General features: G+C 34.4%; 1 protein-coding gene across 4 annotated transcripts in view; it reads right to left on the bottom strand.

Moving 5' to 3' along the window:
- LOC121992296 (cation-chloride cotransporter 1) overlaps positions 1-22,085 on the bottom strand; it is a 51,718-nt gene that overhangs the window by 14,612 nt on the left and 15,021 nt on the right. For all 4 annotated transcript variants that reach the window (XM_042546581.1, XM_042546582.1, XM_042546583.1 and 1 more), the window contains 2 exons: positions 21,241-21,492; positions 20,964-21,078 (listed from right to left, as the gene is read on the bottom strand). In XM_042546581.1, the coding sequence (XP_042402515.1) occupies positions 20,964-21,078; positions 21,241-21,492 (367 nt within the window). The remainder of the gene's footprint in view (positions 1-20,963; positions 21,079-21,240; positions 21,493-22,085) is intronic.

Raw genomic sequence — 22,085 nt, 5'->3', positions numbered from 1 at the left:
TAACCAACAAGATATAGATCTTGTCAGACAAATCAAAACCAATGTAAACACTTCCTTTAGACTCAGACTATTTAGTTATAGAAACTGATGGCTGTAAAAATGGATGGGGTGGAGCATTATTTAGCAAACCTTCTAAGTATGACCCAAAAACTTTGGAATCTCTTTGCCGATATGATTTAGGTAAATATAAGGAAAAGGGTCATCTTATTCTTTGGACTATGAACTTTTAGCAATAATTTACTATCCTGAAGCTTTTATGCTCTTTATCTATAGTAAACCTGAGATTACTCACAATCGATTGTGAAACTATAACAAAATATAGCCAACAAACTAAAGACACTCGAAAAGGACTTGGATCCAAAGGATTAAGAATTAAATAAGAGCATATCAAAGAATCTAATAATTCCTTAGCTGATACTTTATCTCGTTTACTAACTTAATTATTTGCTTCTTTCAGGATAGATAAACAAAAGAAAGTTCGTACTTATGGTTTTAAAACCGTGAAATTTGGTATACATGAACTTCTTCAATACTCCAGTAAAGAAGATACTTTCCAGTTCTCTATCAGATCACAACTTGATCCAGTACAACAATGTCTGGAAATCCCAACTTCACCAGGAATAGCCAATCAGAAAATAGCTATTATTAATGCCCTTTCCAATTATTAATTGACAAACTTACAAAAACCCTTGGGCAAAACGTTTTCCTGGTATGCTATTTTGTCAGGTCCTTTTGCTAGACTATATGCTAACAAGGACAAAGTCAAAGTACTTTTTCCAGAAGACAATAAGTCTTCCTATAAAGGCTTTTACTCAGTAGATGAAGCTTATGACTTACTGAGAACTACTTTGGGCCCAAACTTTATCATTAGCCCATTACTACAAATCGATGGAAAGATACAAGAAGATAAGTCTCACTTAATGGCAGCAACACTTCCTACTCTTGACAGACTTGATACTGATTTATTATCTGCTCCACAAAAACCAATAACTTATCAATCACTTAAAATACTGCAAGCCAATAAAGGAAAAAAAAAGACACTTTATTTGTTGTCAATACTTTGTCAAAAGATATATGTACTTACATCCAAAGTTTAGGTAATACTTCTACTTTCAAACACTTTCTAGAACTTGAAGAAGCATTAAACTGGTTCCATCAAAATCCTACGCCAGGAATCACTATTACTTACGGGAAAGAATATACTTACAAAATTACTTGTACCAAGACTTTCCCTCAATGTTCTAAACCAGACATGACCGACTTGTGCTGTATATGCCAGTTAATTTACTCTTTTGGAAAAGCTAATATCCATTATGAACAATTTAAACACTAGCAGTATCAAAGAAGACTTATTACTCCCTTTACTTTAATGAACTATGGACTTTTATAATAACTTTGGGTACAAGAATTGGATTCCCTAGAAACTTTTCATCAACTAGTTGGGAGAATTGTTCAACATATACTTGAAGAAAAAGAAGCTTTAGTTTTATGTAGTTTTAATAATTCTGCTCCTGAATGGAGAAACTTATAAACTAAGCCAGCCAGACATAATCAAACTTGATGTACAAGAACTTAATATTCAATTACTTCCATTCGAGGAATACCCTTCTCATTCAGACAGAGAATGGACCTCTTCGAAACCACTTGAAGAACAACTTAAGCATTGGCAAGCTTTTATAAAAGGAAGTTCTTGGCTTTAGAATCCTTATCAAGATCCATTAGAATATACTTTGGCAGGTGAAACCTTCACTGAAAAAATTTATGGGCCAAAAAACTTCGGCACAGTATTCTTTCCGTTTGCCTATACTACTCAACATGCAACCCTTTGCCAATTTTATCAGAAAAAACTATAGCATGGTTTGATAAGCAGAAATCAAAAACACTATCAGCACCTTCTACATATGCATTGCCATCCTCTATGGGCTCTGTTGAAGAAGCCAATCTCATAAATATGATGGAACTATGACGAAAGCAGTGATGACATTCAACGCTAAAACATAAGTACATGCAGCACTACCTCAACTACAACGTAAGCAATGACGGTCAGAAGCACTTCCAGCCAGTATGAGTCATCCTTCGGAACCCTCTCCTCAGCTCTATAAAAGCCCCTTTCTCCTCTCTTCCAAAGCAGGCAACGAAACACAAGAGAAGCAGACACACCTCCTAAGAAGCTCTCCTCTCCTCTTTCTACTCACTATTGTCTCTCATCTTGTAATGCCCTACTAAACCTCTAAATAGTAGTGTAATTTTCTTTCAACAGTTTGTAAATTATATGTTTGTGTACTGTATATTCATGGCTGAGTAAATATATTGTCTCTAAGCCTTAGGGCTTTGCTTTCTTCATCTCTAAATCAAAAGTCCTTATCGAAGTATACCTTTGTAGAAATGTAACTAGCTAAGGGAGAAGACAAAATCGTAGACCTTTAGTTCTATAAAACCTATGCTGGCTAAATCAGGTAACCACAAGAAGGCTACCGTAAGACCTGAAGATAACCGGGGTTAGAAACCAAATGACTACTAAAGCATTCTAGAGGTTGTCTACTAGGTGAGGCTCACTGGTGGAGATTTAAAGAGAAGAAACAAAAATCCTAAGGTTTAGAGCAATTACCCACTCATACCCATTTAAACAAACAGCAAACACCTTAAACCAAACTTAAATTCAAATTCAAACTTAAACTTGATATCAGAGCCACCCCTGGACTTTAGGGTATTAAACTCTTGTATGAATATACCTTCAAGGAAGTTAGATTATTTAGATCTTCCTTTACAACCAAGAACTATAATAATTTTAGATAATAACAAACACACGTGTTACATTAGAAGTAAAATCATGGTGCATACTTTACATTCTCATCCGGTTCACTTAAATTCTTTAATTGATTTACTTCTCAGTCTAGGATTGTATGTAGAAACTCATTGTCAACTTCTAAAACAAAAAGTAGAAAACTTGATTTTATACCACCTGCAACAACAAAAATTGGTATCAGAAGTCTTACGCAATCTTGATTACTTAAAAGCATCCCAAATTTTGGTAACGCAAACCGTACAAACTAAACAATCCCCTTTACATAAGGAAACCTAAAATTTAGACACAGACTCTAAACAACTATTACTTCAATCAAAAGATTTAATCGTAAGCAACAAAATTCAACTTTATGCGAAGCTTGAGACTTTACATCAGTTATGAGAAGAAATCAAATATGAATGAACAAATTGAAATATGAAAATTCACATTATGATGAAATTGTAGACTACACAACAATTTCCCACTAGTAAAGAAGACGGTTATTGTCAAATAGAACTTACTGGAAAAGGAGATCAAATACAAATACAACAAAATAATACTATCATAACCCTACTCACTTCACTTCATTACAAATTAACGCTAATAGAAATAAAAGTCCTTCAATTAGAAAACTTTATTTTGGGAGGTTTACACTCCAATGATTTCAAAGAAGCATTTACAAAAATTAATAAAGACTTAAGTCAGTTATCATTAGGAAAAACACTTCCTAAGACTCCACTAGTGACTTCAAAATTTTTAACCTATAAACAACCCAATGAGTCTTACAAGAACTGCACATTTTATTGGTCATCACTCTATGAGATCCACTGAGGCCAACACAACCTCTTGGATCGATTCTTTAACCAAAAGAAACAGTACTTCTACTATAGGTCTTAATTGATTAGAATTTAGAAGAGATCATTGATATTGATAAAGATTTAACAATCTTTTCTAATGAACAATTAAATACCTTAAATCCCAAGAAACTTTATAGTCAAGGGATTTTAAACTTTTTTACATCTATATATCGACACCACAGACAAGAAGCTCTTCATCTTCCTGATGGAGGAAAAGTTAAACTTGGCTTAATGACAGAAGAAGCCGCTAAAACCTTATATATGAGAAAACACAATTATATTCACTTAGGACTTATTGTGTTCGGATTACGAGGCCTAACTAGAGCTAAGTTAAAAGGAAAAGTTTTATTAGTCTTACAAGTGAAGTGAAGTGAAGTGAGAAGGACTATGATAGTATTATTTTGTTGTATTTGTATTTGATCTCCTTTCCCAGTAAGTTCTATTTGACAATAACTGTCTTCTTTGGTAGTGGTCTACAACTTCATCATAATGTGAATTTTCATATTTCAATTTGTTCATTCATATTTGATTTCTTCTCATAACTGATGTAAAGTCTCAAGTTTCGCATAAAGTTGAGTTTTGTTGATTACGATTAAATCTTTTGATTGAAGTAATAGTTGTTTAGAGTCTGTGTCTAAATTTTAGGTTTCCTTATGTAAAGGGGATAGTTTAGTTTGTACGGTTTGCGTTACCAAAGTTTGGGATGCTTTTAAGTAATCCAGATTGCGTAAGACTTCGGATACCAATTTTTGTTGTTGCAAGTGGTATAAAACCAAGTTTTCTACTTTTTGTTTTAGAAGTTGACAATGAGTTTCTATATACAATCCTAGACTGAGAAGTAAATCAGTTAAAGAATTTAAGTGAACCTGATGAGAATGTAAAGTATGCACCATTATTTTACTTCTAATGTAACACGTGTCTTTATTATTATCTAAAATTATTATAGTTCTTGGTTTTAAAGCAAGATCTAAATAATCTAACTTCCATGAAGGTATATTCATACAAGAGTTTAATACCCTAAAGTCCAGGGGTGGCTCTGATATCAAGTTTAAGTATAGTTTTAGTTTAAGTTTAAGTTTGAATTTGAATTTAAGTTTGGTTTAAGGAGTTTGTTGTTTGTTTAAATGGATATGAGTGGGTAATTGCTCTAAACCTTAGGATTTTTGTTTCTTCTCTTTAAATCTCACCAGTGAGCCTCACCTAATAGACAACCTCTAGAATGGTTTAGTCTGTGTTGTTAAAGGCGCGCCCGAGGCACGCCCGAGGCGTCAGGGGCACAAGGCACCGGGAAAAATGGCTTTTCCCACGCGAGGCAGGCGTTGTTCAACAGGCGCCGCCTGGGCGTGCCTAGGGCACCTTCGCACCTCAACGAAGGCGCGATGAGGCGCGTTCGCGGGCGCGATCGTGAACAATATCTAGATTCTTAACCAAAAAAAAACATGAATTAGGGCACGAGGAGAAGAAAAGAACGCAAGAAGGGAAGAAGAGAACGCAAGAAGAAGAAGAAAAGGATAAAAGGGAAGAAGAAAAGATTGCAAGAACTAAGAAGAAGAAACCTGAACCGTCCGCCGCCGCCGTTGCTGGGTCGCGCTGTCGCCCAGGTATGTGTTTTTTCCTTCTTTTTTTGTTTTTCTGTTCTTCACTTCTTCCTCTCTTCTTCGTTTTTCTTCTATTATCTTCTTCTTCTGTTATTTCTTTTCTTCTCTTTTTCTCTTTTTCGTTTTCACTTTTTCTTTGTTTCTTCTTCTTCTTTTCTTTTCTGTGTTCTGTATCTTCTTTTCTTTTTCTTTTTCTGTTTTTTCTTCTCGTTGAGTTGCTTTCATGTTCTTGTTGCTGCCTGATTTTGTTTTCTTCTTCCCGTTTTTGCTATTTTTGCAGGTTGTAATCCGGCTTGTTGTCCGTTTTTGCTGTATTTTTTATCCTGTTTTACCATTTTGTTGATTTGTGCTGCTGTCCAGTTTTTCATTTGTTTTTTCCTTGTTTTTTCATTTTTTTACCTTGTTTTTCTTCTTTTTTTTTCATTTTTCTATTACTGGTACAGTGTTCTTGCTGTGCTGTCCATTTTGTTGTATTTTTTATCATGTTCATCCATACTGCAGCTGCTGTCCGATTATTAATTTGTTTTTTTTCCTATTTTTTCATTTTTTTATCCTGTTTGTTTTTTTTCCAATTTTTCTATTACAAGTACAGTGTTCTTGTTGTGCTGTCCGTTTTTGCTATATTTTTGGTCCTGTTCGGGCTGCTGTCCTATTTTTCATTTGTCTTTTTGTTCTCTTTTTAATACAGCGTTGATTTTATTTTATTTTTGATTTTTCAGGCTATTTTCTTGTTCAATTATCATAGAAGGTAGTAGTGATACTCCAACATATATAAGGTAGTAGTGATACTCCCAACATATATCAAAAAATCCTGGATGGAATTATTTTTAAAAAGTTAATCCGAATAACAAAAATGATTTGATTTGTAACTTTTGTCAAAAAATTACCAAAGAGGGTATCTATCGTGCAAAACATCTTGTTGGAGGGTTTCGAAATACTACGACTTGCAAAAGATGTCCGCCTCATGTACGTGAAGAAATTAAAATTTTCATGGAGAAAAAGACTGAGAAAAGTAATCTTTCTAAACTTGCGACATTGGACTTTGAGGATGTAGACCCTCTTGGTGATGATATTGATATGGATGATATTGGAGCTAAAGTTGTGCCGCCTATAAGTACAACTACAAGTTCTAAATCAGTGAATATGCAAAAAAAAAAGCCAAGACAAATAGGTCCAATGGATACGTATTTTGCTCCTAACGTGCAAAAACTATAAATGAGGCATACAAGAAAGAATTGAGGGAAAAAGCTTGTATGGTCATAACTGAGTGGATGTATAATGCGGCGATTTCTTTTAATGTTGGACTTGGTTGACCAATATGGTATAGGTCTAAAAAGACCTAGTTATCATGAGGTGCGGGTTCCTTTTCTAAAAAACACTGTTGATAGTGTGACAAATGATTACATTAAGTCGTGTGAAACAGAATGGGCCAAGTATGGTTGTAATTTGATGGCAGATGGGTGGACAGACAAAAGGCATAGGACATTGATTAATTTTTTAGTAAATTCTCCTAACGGTTCAGTTTTCATCGAATCAGTTGATGCTTCTGATTATGCAAAGACTGGAGAGAAAATATTTCAGTTGCTTGATCGATTTGTGGAGCATGTAGGAGAAGCAAATGTTGTTCAAATTGTTACGGATAGTGCAAATAACAATGTGCTTGCTGGTAAGAATCTATTTAATTATTTCTTATCAATATGCTTTTTCATATATATGTTAAACTTATCTAGTTTTCTAACTTCTTTTGTAAGAAAATTATTAGAAGCAAAAAGGCAACACTTGTATTAGACTCCTTGTGTTGCTCACTGCGTCGACTTGATCTTAGAAGATATTGGGAAATTGCTTGATTTTAAAGCAACATTGAAGAAGGCAATGAGTGTGAATGCTTACATTTATGTTCGCCCAGGCATGGTAAATATGTTGAGGCAATTCACATGACAAAAAGAGCTTTGTCGGGCAGGTGTCATAAGATTTGATATTGCTTTTCTCACTCTTGAAAGGATGCACCTACAGAAGTAAAATTTAAGAAAAATGTTCATTTCATAGGATTCGACGGAGAGTAAATGGGCAAAAGAAGCGCCGGGAAAAAAGGTAGCTAAAATCATCATGACACTTTGATTTTGGACAATGTTGTGCATATTTTAAAGATATATGGCCCTTTAGTCCGTGTTCTAAGACTGGTTGATGGGGAAAGAAAACCTGCAATGGGCTATACTTATGAGGCTATGGATAGGGCAAAAGAAACAATTATAAAGGCCTTTAAGGAGAAAGAAGAGAAATACAAAGAAGTGTTTGAGATCATTGATACGAGATGGGAATGCCAACTTCATCGGTCTTTGCATGTTGCAGGACATTATTTGAATTCAGAATATTTTATTCATACACAGATTCAGATATATGTGGAGAAGTGGTGAATGGTTTGTTTGAAATTATGGAGAGATTGATTTCAAGCGCTGCTGAGCAAGATAAAATCATTACCCAACTCTCTATATATCGAAAGGCAGAAGGGATATTTGGGAGGAATGTGGTAATTAGACACAGAAGAGCATTATCTCCAACTGAATGGTGGGAATGTTATAGAGCAAATACTCCAGAATTGCAAAAGTTTGCTATTAAAGTGCTTAGCCTCTTGTAGTGCTTCCGGCTATGAGCGCAATTGGAGTGTTTGAGCAGGTATGTAATAAATATAAATATAAATATATAATACAATTAGTATGTTAATTTTATAAGTAGAAAATATTTACCCAAACTTTAGATGTAAATATGTATATCTTCTGTCAAAGTATTGACCGCAAATAAAGTGTCTTTTTTTCCTTTATTGGCTTGCAATATTTCAAGTGATTGATAAGTTATTGATTTTTGTGCAACGGATAATAAATCAACATCAAGTCTGACAAGAGTAGGAAGTGTTGCTACCGTTAAATAAGACTTATCTTCTTGTATCTTTCCATTGGTTTGTAGGAATTGGCTAATGATAAAATTTGGACCCAAAATAGTTCTCAGTAAGTCAAAAGTTTCATCTACTGAATAAAAGCCTTCATAGGAAGGCTTATTGTCTTCTGGTAAAAGTACTTTGACTTCGTCCCAATTAGCATATCGTCCAGCAGAAGGACCTGACAAAATAGCATACCAGGAAATTATTTTGCCCAAGGGATTTTGTAAGATTGTCAAGAAATAATTGGAAAGGACATTAATAATAGCTATTTTCTGATTAGCTATTCTTGGTGAAGCTGGGATATTCCAGACATTGTCAATCAGACATTGTTGTACTAGATTAAGTTGTGATCTGATAGAGAACTGAAAAGTATCTTCTTTCCTAGAGTATTGAGGAAGTTCATGTATACTACATTTCATAGTTTTAAAACCATAAGTATAGACATTCTTTTGTTTATCCATCCTGAAAGAAGAAAATTAAGTTAGTAAACGAGATAAAGTATCAACTAAGAAATTATTAGTTCCTTTGATATGTTCCCATTTAATTCTTAATTCTTTATAAAGAATAGCATCTGTTAATTTTATCCATCATTTGGATCCAAGTATATTTTACTATAATTTCGCAGTCGGTTCTAAGAGTAATCTCAAGTTCACTACAGATAAAGAGCATAAAAGCTTCTAGACAGTAAATTAATGCTAAAAGTTCAATCCAAAGAAGTAAGATGACCCTTTTCCTTATATTTACCTGAAGCATATCGACAAAGAGATTCCAAAGTTTTTGGATCGTACTTAGAAGGTTTGCTAAATAATGCTCCACCCCATCCATTTACACAGTCATCAATTTCTATGACTAAATAGTCTGAGTCTAAAGAAAGTGTTCAACATTGGTAAGTGTTGGACTATGTTTTTTATTTGTCTGACAAGATTTATATCTTGTTGGTTAAAATATCTTTGCCCAGTTTGAGAGGTTTTATTATATAAAAGGCCACTAATTTTATCAATATCCTTTAAATATAGTCTGACATAATTAAGTAATCCTAAAAAGGATCTGAGTGTTTTTATGTCTTCCATCTTATTAGGATAAGTCAAAAGTTACTAGTTATGTGAGTTTGGAGTGTTATTTTTTCTTGTCCAATTATGCTGCCTAAGAATTCAATGTGCCTAATTTCATTTTCTTTCCAGAAACAATCAAGCCATGTTTTCAATGGTGGAGATGCTTTTCGAATAGAGTTTGGAAATCGCCATGGCTGATATTTTTTAGTAAGTGGAATTACTGTACTAGAACACGTCATTGCGATGTCAGATTAAGGTTCCATCATATTTTCAAGGTTGTATTCACCAACCGAGTCTAAGGATGGAGCTTGGGGACTACTAGCCTGGGTAGCAGTACGAGTGCGGTATAGGATTGCTTGGTAAGTTCGAGCTGGAGCTGGCTAGTCATTTGTTGCTTACTCTTTTAGTCTTGCGTTGGTAATGTTGGAACAAGGTATCATGCTGAGTGGTAAAAGTGATCAGAAAAAAAATTGTGTTCCCATCTCTTTCAGCCAATATATTTTTTCAGTATAAGATTCGCCGGCAAGTAAGTGTCAGGGTCTTCGATTTTGTCTCAAGCCCAATTAGTCCCTGGATAGAAGCTCTCCAATGATTAAGCTGATCTTCTGGTGTTGGAAGCGCTTCCCAATCAATGTCTGAATCAGAGGAATAGTCTTCAAGTTCTGCTTATAACCTCCAACTTCATTAATGTTTATTTTGATGAGGTGTCTAACTGGTTTGATTTTAAGCTCGATCCATTCCAGAGGAAAACTATCAAAAGGGCAATCAACAAAAGTTTCCTCTTCTTCAAGAGCAAGAGAGATTATTGTGCCCAATTTCTTTGGGAAGTGTTGACTGAGTTTGGATCATGTACCGAGTTTATAGAGGAGGTCATAGTCCATTAAAGTAAATGGTGTAATAAGTCTGGAGCAGTGTATGCTTCAAAGTCGATATTTATTTTGCAAACGGAGTAGAGTAACTGGCAAGAACAACCATATTTCGCTGAATCAGAGCAGGCTTTGAGTTTTTGACATTTTAATTTCTACTTCATAAGTAATAGTCATCCCTTGGGGAGGGTTTTTGTGAAAGTCTGGAATGTAGATTTTTCAGCCAAGCTTCGAACATAAGAGGAGATGTCTTCTGGAATGGAATTTGGAAGGCCCAATAAGTGACCTTTGGAAGCTCTTTGTTCGGCTGTAAAGGTAGGTCTTTCAGCTCTTTCTTTAAGTTTAGTCAAAGTTAAATAATTAGGCTTGTGTATTTGACCTCCTGAAGAGGATAGATGCGTATCTGTAGTTGGGATTGGTGTTTCATCAATGAGTGTTTGAGCATACGTCTTGTCTGTGGTAGTTTGACATGTTTTGAGCAATGTAGTAGTGAAGAAATTAGGATGAAGATTAGTCCTAGCAGCAGTGAAAGCTTCGTCAATGGAATAAAAGGCTTGAAATAAGGATGTTCACAGCCTTGTACGGGTAAGTTGGCTTCTTCCTAAGTAGAGTAGACTGCTGCTTGTGTTCCGAAAAAATGGACATAGCAAGAGAACTTCTTGCCCACAGGCTTTTGTATAGTTGTGAGAAAATAATTGGATAGGGCATTGATCACAACAATTTTGTAGCTTGAGCTTCCGGGTATTGTAGGGATATTCCGTATGTTATCCAGAAGGCAGTTTTAGATGTAGTCAAGTTTTTCATGGGATGGGAAGTAAAACTAGTCTTCATATTGTGTAAACTGTTGTAAGTCCTAATCGCCAAACCTAATGGTTTTTGTGGCAAAATTACATACTTTCTTTTGTCTATCCATTTGCCTAAATAACAAAGATGTTAGCCTTGTCTATCCATTTTCCTAAATAACAAAGATGTTAGCCTAAAATAACAAAGACGTTAGTGTAAAAGTTTAGATAATGTATCAGTTAAGGAATTATTAACTTCTTTGATATGTTCCCATTGAATTCATAATCCTTTATTAATAATTGTATTTCTAAATTTAAGCCACCTTTTGGTACTTAACCCTTTTCTTAAACCTTTAGTTTGTTGGCTATATTTGACTATGGCTTCACAATTTGTCCAGATGGTAATTTCTTTTTTATTGCAGTAAACAATCGAAATGTGTCTAAACAATAGATGACTGCTAGTATTTCGTAATCTAGTGAGGATAAATGACTTTTTTCTTTATATTTGTCGGAAGCACAGCAGCATAAAGCTTCAGAGTCTTTAGGATCATATTTGGAAGTTTTTTGAAATACTATACCACCCCAACTTGTTTCATAGTCATCAGTTTCTATGACTAAGTAGTCAAAATCTAGTGGCAATGTTAACATGCGAATACTTTTCACCATAGTTGTAAAAAGCGGTCGCTTCACTCGCTTAAGCACGAGGCGAAGGCGGCTCGCTTCTGTGAACTCGGAAGCGCAAGCCTTCCAAGAAGCGTGCGCTTCGTTGCGCGTCGCGGTGCTTCCCTGCGCGTCACGACGCTTCGCTGCGCGTCGCAAAACTCTCTACTTTCCTTTTTTTTTTTTTGATTTGTTTTGTTTATAAGTTTAAAGCCCTAAACAACCTCATTAATGTTCATCTGCTATTCTGCTTCAAATCGCTGCTGCCTCTTCATCTTCCTCACGTCGCGATCGTCCCTTCCAGGTAAGCTTCGTCGTCTTTTCCTTGCTTCGTTTCTTCTTGTGAAAATTAAAAGCTTCTTCGGTGAAATCCTGCCATCGGAAGTTTCCCCGGCGTCCGGCAACGCTTCCGGCGCCATCGGAGGCATCCAGCGAAGCTTCTATCACCGCGGGACGATTCCAGCGGCACCAGCGGCAGCAACCCGCGATGCCTCCGGCGGCTCTGGACGCCTCCAGCGGCGCCGGAAGCATCGTCGGACTCCTCCGACGGCTCCGACATCGTCGCCGGACGCCTCCGGCGTCGCCGGCAGCGTCTTGCGACGGTTCCGGTGCCGCGACGGTGTCGCGGTCGAGCGTGAGCCCTGTAGCGCAGTGTCAAATTTTTTTTTTGTTTTGTTTTTTTCTTTTTGCATTTAATTAAATTAAAGAACTCCTCACTTAAATAAGGTATTTCGAATAGGTTTTATAAAGCCTAATTAAATTATCCCAATAAAATATATAAAATTATATTTAAATTAAAAAAATCTAATAATTTTTATTACTTAATATAAATCAGATTTAAAAATTATTAAAAATATATTTAAAATATAAAAAATTAATAAAGTTTATTAATTAATATAAATCAGATTTAAAATTTATAAAAAATATATTTAAAATATAAAAAAACTAATTACTTTATATAAATCATATTTAAATATATAAAAAATATATTAAAAAATTTTATTAATTCAAGTAAATCAGTAAATTAGTTTTAAAATTTAAATACATAAAAAATTTTAAAAAATTAAAATATAAAAATCTGATAGATTTTATTAATTAGATTTAAATATATAAAAAATATATTTTAAATATAAAAAATCTAATTAGTTTATATAAATCAGATTTAAATATATACAAAATTTATTTAAAATAAAAAAATATTAATTCAAATTTCAAATAAATCAGTAAATCAGAATTAAAATTTAAATACATAAAAAATATATTTAAAATAAACAAATTTGATAAATTGTATTAATTAGATTTAAAATTTTAAATATATAAAAAATAAATTTTAAATTTAAAAAACTACTAAATTTTTTTAATTCATATAAATCAGATTTGTATTCTATATTCTATAATTAATTTTTTTTTTACTGTTTTTTATTTTATTTATTGATTGATCATTATTATTGATTTCATTTTCAGCAGTATTGATTCTTAACCATGTCAAATACAACAACTTTATCAACTCGAAAGGATATTGCTTGGAATTATGCAACATGTTCGGATCCTAAAAATCCAAATGTTGTTGGTTGTATTTTCTGTGGTAAAATAACAAATGGTGGAATTTATCGACACAAGCTACATTTAGTTGGGGGCAATAGAAATGTAAAAGTTTGTCCGAAATGTCCCGAGCATGTTAAAGAAGAAATTAGAGAGTTCATGCAAAAAAAGAGTAATTTGAAGAATCAAATGGATGAAATTCCTCATTCTGATGATGTTGATAATTTGGAAGAACATGAAGAAGATGATCATCAGACTAAAGTGAAAGGGAAACGACCAATATCTGATTCAAGCAACCATCCTACGGTCCAAGGTAAAAAGTGTAAACAAACTGGACCTATTAACATTTATTTTATGAAAGATGTCGATGAAATTGTCAAGCAAAGACGTGCAAAAAATAAAGGACAATTTGATGAAAATAAAAAGAAGTTAAGAGATATTGCAGTTGAGAAATTTGCAAGATGGATGTATGATGCTGGAATTCCCTTCAATGCTGTAAAATATGATTCTTTTAAGCCTTGTATTGAAGCTATTGGACAATTTGGATCGGGGATGAAACCTCCATCATATCATGAAGTGAGGGTTAAGTATTTGAAGGAGTTGGCAAATACTAACTCGCTTCTCAAATCCCATGAAGATCATGCTAAGTTTGGGTGCACAATCATGGCAGATGGATGGACCGATAAAAAGGGTAGGACTCTTATAAATTTTTTGGTGAATGGTCCCAAAGGAAGTGTATTTGTCGAATCAGTTGATGCTTCAGGCTATTCTCACACAGCGGACAAGATGTTTGAGTTACTCTCTAAATTTGTGTATCGCATTGGAGAAAAAAATGTGGTTCAAATTGTAACAGATAATGTAAGCTGCAATGTCAGTGCCGGTAATATTTTAAATTTTTGTTACTTTCAAGTTTCAATTATAATTGAATTATATTTTTAATATTTTTTTATTAAACTTATTTGTTTTTTCAGGTCATCTTTTGGAAAACCGATTTCCACACTTGTACTGGCTCATTGTTTAGATTTGTTGCTCGAGGATATATTCAAAATTCCTCATCTCAGAAAATTGCATGAACGAGCGTTGATGGTTAATGGTTATATTTACAACAGACCACAAGTATTGAGCATGATGAGAGAGTTTACTAGACAGAGAGACATGGTAAGAACCGCAAAGACACGTTTCGCAACCGCTTTTTTAACTTTAAAGCGATTTCATGTACAACAAGCAAATCTGAGAAAGATGTTTACCTCTGAAAAGTAGGCAAATAGTCGATTTTCTAAGGAGGTTGCAGGAAAACGTGTAGCAGAAGTTATTGATGCCTTCTTTTTGGAAAAATATGATTTTTGCATTAAAGGTTGGTGGCCCATTGGTGAAAGTATTACGGCTAGTAGACGGTGAAAAAAGGTCTCCTATGGGTTATATCTATGAGTCAATGGACAGGGCCAAAGAAGCTATCGCTGCGTCATTTAACAATAATGAAGAGAAAAATCGTAGCATTTTTGAACTCATTGACAAAAGATGGAACATTCAACTCCATCGACCTTTGCACGCAGCTGGATATTTCTTGAATCCAGAGTGTTTTTACTCAAACTCTGATATAGAAAATGATACAGAAGTGATGGAGGGTTTGTACAAGTGCATATCCAGATTAGTGAGAGGTGAGGATTTACAAGATAAGATCACGAATCAATTGGAAAAATACAAGAAAGCAGAAGGACTTTTTGGTTTGCCAATGGCTATCCGACAAAGAACTTTAAAATCACCAGGTAAATTTATAAATAATAGATTATGCAATATTAATATTGGATGGTAATAAAGTTAATCTTATAATTTATATGTTTTTGTATTTTAAGCTGATTGGTGGTCTTCTTATGGTGCATCAACTCCTGAATTAAAAACATTTGCAATGAAAATTTTAAACCTCACATGCTCTTCTTCAGGCTGTGAACGCAATTGGAGTGTTTTTGAACATGTAAGTTGGAATTTTTTTTATACATATTAAAATTTATATTATGAACTTAACCTTTTACTTTTAAATTTTATTTTGTAGATACATTCTAAGAAAAGAAATAGGTTGTCTCAACAACGATTGAATGATTTGGTATATATCAAGTACAATAGAGCTTTGAGGAGAAGATATGACATGCGAGACAAAATTGATCCTATTACTTTGTCAGAGATAGATGATAGTAATGAATGGTTGTTGGGTAAATTGGATGACAGTGATAAAGACAATGATAATGATTTTGTCTACGAAGGTGAAGATTTGCGTTGGAGTGATGTAGCACGAGCATCTGGGGTTGGTGAAAGTGCATATGGCTTCCGATCTCGAAATGCATCTTCTTCAAAAGGGGCATCATTATCTGCATCAGCAAAAAGAAAACTATCTTCAACTCAAACTAGTCTTGTTAATGAAGAAGAAATTAATCTTGATGATGAAACTGAAGAGGATACTGATGGATACAAATCATGCGATGGAGCTGATGACGTAGATTTGGACAATGAAGATGAAGAAAATGATTATTTTGATATTTGATATTTCCTCTATTATATTTTCAAAGACTTGTGATTTTCAATAATCTACAACTTCATCAAAGAATATTTGTTTATGGTTATTTGGATTTTCAAAGACATTTTGAAAGATTTTTAATAAATATAAGAGTCCTATTGTTTATTACGCTTTTTTTCCGTAAAGCTCGCACTTCGCCTTGCGCTTTGCGCTTTGCGCTTTAAGCCCCAAGACCCTTGAGCGCTTTTTTGCGCCTCGCGCTTTTGATAACTATGGTTTTCACAAAGTCTTTGATTGGTTTAACTAATTCCATATCTTGTTGATTAAAATATTTTTGCCCAGTGAGAGATGTTTTATTGTATAATGGACCACTAATTTTGCCAATATCTTTAAGGTAACGGTGAGCATAATTGAGGGGACCTAAAAAGGCACGTAGGGTTTTGGTGTCTTCCATTTTATATGGAAAAGCGAGAATTTTGGCAGAAATATGAGGTTGAAGGGCAATTTTTCCCAAAAAGTCGATGTGTTTGGTAGCTAGACCCGACCCCGGGCCGGGTCTGGCCCGGACCCGGCCCGGGCCCGTAACCGGGTCAACGGGCCGGTTGCCCGTTGACCCGGTTCTTTTGGTGCAAAACTGGCGAACCGCCGGTTAACCATGGTTCGGCCCGCCGGTTCAACAATTTTTTTTTAACGGCTTGAATCGCCGGTTAACGGCGGTTCATAGTCGTTGGAACCGGTGGTTCCTAGCCGTTAGGGTGGGAGGTTTTAGGTATTTTTTTCAACGGTTAGGATCATTTGATCGTTTTGATCAATGGCTATGATTTAGTGTCCGTTACTATGAGAGCTTATTTCATCATTTTTCACACACATCTTCTCTACTCTTAATCTCATTTTCGTATTCTCTAATCTCTACACGCCGTTTCAATTACAATGGAAGGAGGCCGCGGAGGTGCATCATCTCGAGCTCGGAAGGGAAAGCAAATAATGAATCCGCGGGAGGAGGACCCCAACATTCAATCCACCGATGATGAGATCGAGCATCTTCCGAATCCGACACCCGACACACAAGGAAGTACCGATGCAATTACTTCTAAGGTTCGGAAACTTCCTCCTCTAAAGTCTTCTATTTTTACTAAACATTTTGAGAAGGTCACTCTTCCGTCGGGAGAAATGTGTGCAAAATGTAAGCACTGCAATGCTTCCTACAAATTCCAAGCCGGCGGCGGCTATGGGTCGTTGAAACGACATGTAGAAACGAAGCACCCGACGGAATATGGACTCGACCGTTCTCAAACACAATTATCAAGATTTTCTTCAACTAGCGGTAGTACCGATTCCGGTTTATTTTTATATTCGGATAATAAATTAAGAGAATCATTAGCTAAATTTGTTTCCGTAGAACATCTTTCTTTTAGTTTTGGATCTAAATGCACATTTGAAGATTTTTGTAAAGAATCTCTTAATCCATGTGCTAAACGTGTTCCTAGGACTACACTTACTCGTACAATTAAAAAATTAGTAAAACAAGGAAAAAAGAATTTAATTGATGAATTTAGTAAATTAGATAATAAAGTTTCTTTATGTTCCGATATTTGGAGTGATCATTGGCAAACACATTCGTATATGGGTGTGACTTGCCATTGGATCGATAACTCTTGGAACCTCCAAAAAAAATTATTAGCTTATAGAGTTTTTGATGAATCACATAATGCTCATAATATCGCACAATTATTATGTTTAATTTTAGAAGAATATGGTTTAACTCATAAAATATTTTCAATATCATTAGATAATGCTAGTTCTAATACCGCTTATATAGATGATCTAAAATTTGTTTGTCAACCTATTATTGGAGGTTTATTTTTTCATATTCGTTGTGTATGCCATGTTTTAAATTTATGTGTTCAAGATGGTTTAAAAATTTTAGAAAGTTATATTAAACCAATTAGAATTGCAATTTCTTATTTATGGTCTCATCCATCTATAATGAAACAATGGGGTAGGTTTTGTAAAATTAATGGAATGAGACCTAAAAATTTCCACGTGATGTACCAACACGTTGAATTCAACATACCAATTATTACAAGATTCATTTCAATATAAAGAATTATTATGTTCATTTTTGCACAAACACTAATGCTAATATATATTTATTTTCACAACAATGGAATATTTGTAGTAGTATTTGTGAAATTTTAAAAGTATTTAATGATGCAACCAACAACTTTCCGGTGTTTATTATCCCGCTCAATTAGTTTTAGGAAATTTTTCTAATATAGTATTAGTTTTAAATGAACATATTAATAATGAATCTTTATCTCCTTGCATCTTAGCTATGAAAACTAAATGGGAAAAATATTTTTATTTAATTCCTGAAATTTATTTAATTGCATTTGCTTTAGATCTTAGATTTAAATTAGAGGTTTTACAAGAAATGTTAACTTTATATTATGACGCTTTAATTCCAATTAAAGATTCTTCTTCCCCTGATCCAGTTAATATTATATATAATGTTAGAATTTATTTATATGATATTTATAATCAATATTATGCAAAATATGGAACACAAATTAATATGTCTGAAATTCAACAAACTACTAGTAGTAATTTAAAACTTACAAAAGCACAACTCTTATTAAAAGAATGGACAAAACGTCCACGAGGATCCTCAAGTTCAACACAGGAACTTGAGAATTATTTTACGACTTCTTTTGATTTTAAGCAGATAGCGAAAACTTCGATATCTTAAAGTGGTGGTCACAGAAGGCTCAAAGCTTTCCCGTTTTCTCTGTGATCGCAAAAGAAATTTTAGCTTGTCCAGTGTCAACTGTTGCTGTGGAGCAGACGTTCAGTGTCGGCGGTAACATATTAGATGAACAACGATCAACTTTGTCTCCCGACTCATTGGAAGCCCAAGCATTACTAGACGATTGGACCAGAGCGGAGAAAAGAATCCAAGGAATGCAACTTTCAGATGACGAAGTTGAAGATTTTGATACTGAAGGAACAAATACGACAGGAACAGGAAATGGAAGTGAATGAAAATGTAAAAGGATAAAAATGTAAAAGAACTACGTGGGCTTTGATTCCCCTAAAGGGATACGTAGGCAACTTAAATAAGTGCAAGCCCTTTTTTTAATAAATTTTAATTTCTAATTTTTAATGTTTAATTTTTAATTTTTAATTTTTATTAACATATTAATCTTGAACCGTGACGAACCGTGACGAACCGTGAACCGAACCGTGAACCGGCGGTTCTGAACCGTGAACCGTAACCGTCTTGGGCGGTTAAGGTTAAGGGTCGACCTGCCTGGAACCGTCGAACCGGCGGTTCCGAACCGTCGAACCGTCGGTTCCGAACCGTGGTCAGGTCTATTGGTAGCTAGTTGCATTTTCTTTCGTGATATTATTAAGCCATGTTTTTTTTGAAGAGATCAAACATAATATGGAGGTGAGTAAAATGTTCTTCCTTTGGAGAAGACTAATACATATCAATATAAAGGCAGGTGAACATGGAAACGTTTCGAAAGATATCATCCATCTTCTATTGAAAGATTTGGGGAGCTACTTTAAAGTCATCCAAAATGTCCTTCAAGACAGGAAAAGGCAGTCCATTCGATTGAATCAGGATGCATTTTGACTTGTCAAAAACTAGATTTCAAATCGAACTTAGAATACCATTTAGAGTTTTGTATTTTATTTAGTAATTGGCTCTTATCAGGTATTTTATACTCATCTTCTTGGCAATTGTCATTTAATCTTTTATAGTTAAAAATTATTCTTGATTGACCATATTTTTGTTCGGCTCTTTTATTAACTATGAAGGTTAGGCTCCTATGCCAAGAAGTAGATAGTTGAATTGCTCCAAGGGATAATAATTGTTTGATATGCATAGCACATTCTTCGGTTCTCAATTTGTATAGCGTGAGTCTTGTGCTTTTATGATAAGATCAAGGTTTATTATGGCTAATTGACAATATATTTTACATCTCTGTCCCAATATTTTGTAGGATTTTTACTTATGATTTCAAGTTTTTCTAGCCTAAAGATTAAAGAGTCTAAATCGGGCTGGTATGTGTTTATTAACTAACTGTGATGGAAAGAGAAGGTCAAGGGGTGTATTCTAGGTTGGATAAAGAGGTTCTGAAAAAGGGCTTAAACAGCCAGTAGGTCTAGTTTTCCTGATATTCCTTGAAAACTAGGGCACAGGACTGTGTACTGAACAGTGGCAGGATTCTTGGTTGCTAATGTAGGATGAAAAACTGACATCTGACGAGGGAAGAGAAGAGGTGTTATTACCAAGAGGTCGTACAATAGAAGGATAGTACTATAAGAGAAACAATTAGTGAACAGGACAAGTCCGTGTTGTAGCAGCTATGAAACCATAGTTGCTACAACATTATAGCACTACTACAACGTGAATATTGTTGAACAGGACAAGTTCGAGTGTAGCTGTTACAATGTGAATGTTGTTGAACATAACAAGTTTGAGTTGTAGCAACTCCGGTTTTATAACTGGTACAACGTGAATGTTAGGTGAACAAGTTTTAGTTGTAGCTACGGTTTCGTAGCTACAACGTGAATATTTTTGAAGATGTTAAGTACTACAATAAGGACTTGTCCTGATCAAACAATTGATAGACTGGTTCAAGATTTAATGCGTGTGGTAGGAAAATTTTATACCGAAAAGTACAATTGAGGGTAGTTGGGTAATTGTACATGGGTTATTAATAGGGCGGGGTGAGGTGCCCTTTTGATTAAAAATAGAAAGGGGCACCCCTTTGATAATTCAGAAAAAATGGGATGTCCTTTTGATTTTTGCCCAAGAAAATATAGCCATCTGACATAATGGTATTTTATCTCTCACGCACAAGTAATTAAAATTTGAATACTGAACCCACAAGTTCTTTAAATGTTTTCACGTATTAACATACTATTCTACTAAGAAAATGTCCAATTATCTGGTGTACTTGATTTTGCAGCTTTGATATCGCCAAATGAACGATCACATGCTAGTCTCACGAAGCATATTTCGGTTGACTATATGAGTCTCATAGTCTTCATTAAAATTCTATGACTTAATCACGATATTTACTTGTATCTCAGAAAACAAGGATCACTCAATACTGAATTTAACTTTATATTCATCAAATTTGGTTCATTATCAGGGATTTGTTGAGTATGCTCAATAGTCTGTCCTACTATCTTCTAACTGTGAAGGTTATTTGAAATTACCAGAACTTATGATGGGACTATAACAAAATTTTCAACTCAAGCAACAAATAGGGTTCTTTACAAGATTAAATTATTATACCAGGATGAACAAGCCCCACTATTTTTATGTGAAATTTAAAACATAAATATGAGTAGGGCTTACTTAAAATTCCAGTATATAGGTCCTTCTGGATCAGGAATTCCAGCATTTGTAGTAAACTGATAATCAGAACTCCAATTGTCTTTGAATGTTTGTGATCTCAATCCCGTTATGCCACCTGCACCAGGCTCCAAAAAGAGAGCAACATATTCATGAGGTGACAACTAAATGAAAAACTGCAACATGTGACATGCAAAGTGAAAGACTGGAAAAAAAAAAACTTTTGGAGTAGAGAGAAAGATCAACCACATAAAAGAAGAAAATAACACAGGTAGCTTACTTGAATCATTGCTCCTTGAAGCTGAAAAAATTCCAATGTATATGCAGAAAAGTGAAAAAAGGACAGGAATTAAGAAAGCCGGAGCTACCCTGTTTATCATCTTTACTCCGCCAAATACAATAAAGCACAGAAGGATAGCCACAACAACTCCATAGACTTGCAGGTCATGCAAGCTCGGAGTCGATACCATTGTTATTACTTCAGTTGTTGTGCCATTAGCAGCAGTGCTGTTGCTGACGAGTGTAACAGTTTCTGAAAGGAAGGAATATAATTTATATGGATGTGCAAATAAGTAAGAAAACAGATAACTGGAACTTATCCTGAATAGCATTAAAAGGAAAATATCCAAGCAATGTTTTCTATATTGCAGATATGAAAGCCACCAAAGTATTTTCTATAGATCATGGGTTCTTGTTTTATGGGAAAGTTACCATTATTCAAAGAGAAACTTTAGACGCTGTCCTATATTGCAGATATGAAAGCAACCAAAATATTTTCTAAAGAACATGGGTAATGCTTCATGTGAAAATTACCATTATTCAATGAGACACTTTAGCAACTTCACACATTATATTTATTCTACTGTATAACTGAACAAATATCTTCATCTCTTTTGCTGAATTCCACTATTGTTTCCTTTCAAATTATTCTTGTAAACTTGAATACTAGCATATGAGGACTTCACATTTGTTGCATTTTAGAACTTCACATTTATTGTATTTAATCAGGTATCATCATAGTCTAATGCCAATTTGTGTATTTCATGGTTATACATGCTTTTTTTATTCTTCCTCCACATGAAGAAATTAAGACATTGGTTTTTGACTATGCATACCATACCATTG

The sequence above is a fragment of the Zingiber officinale genome, chromosome 6B, assembly GCF_018446385.1.
Source record: "Zingiber officinale cultivar Zhangliang chromosome 6B, Zo_v1.1, whole genome shotgun sequence".
Classification (NCBI taxonomy): Eukaryota; Viridiplantae; Streptophyta; class Magnoliopsida; order Zingiberales; family Zingiberaceae; genus Zingiber; species Zingiber officinale.
This window is presented reverse-complemented; position numbering and strand designations above follow the sequence as displayed.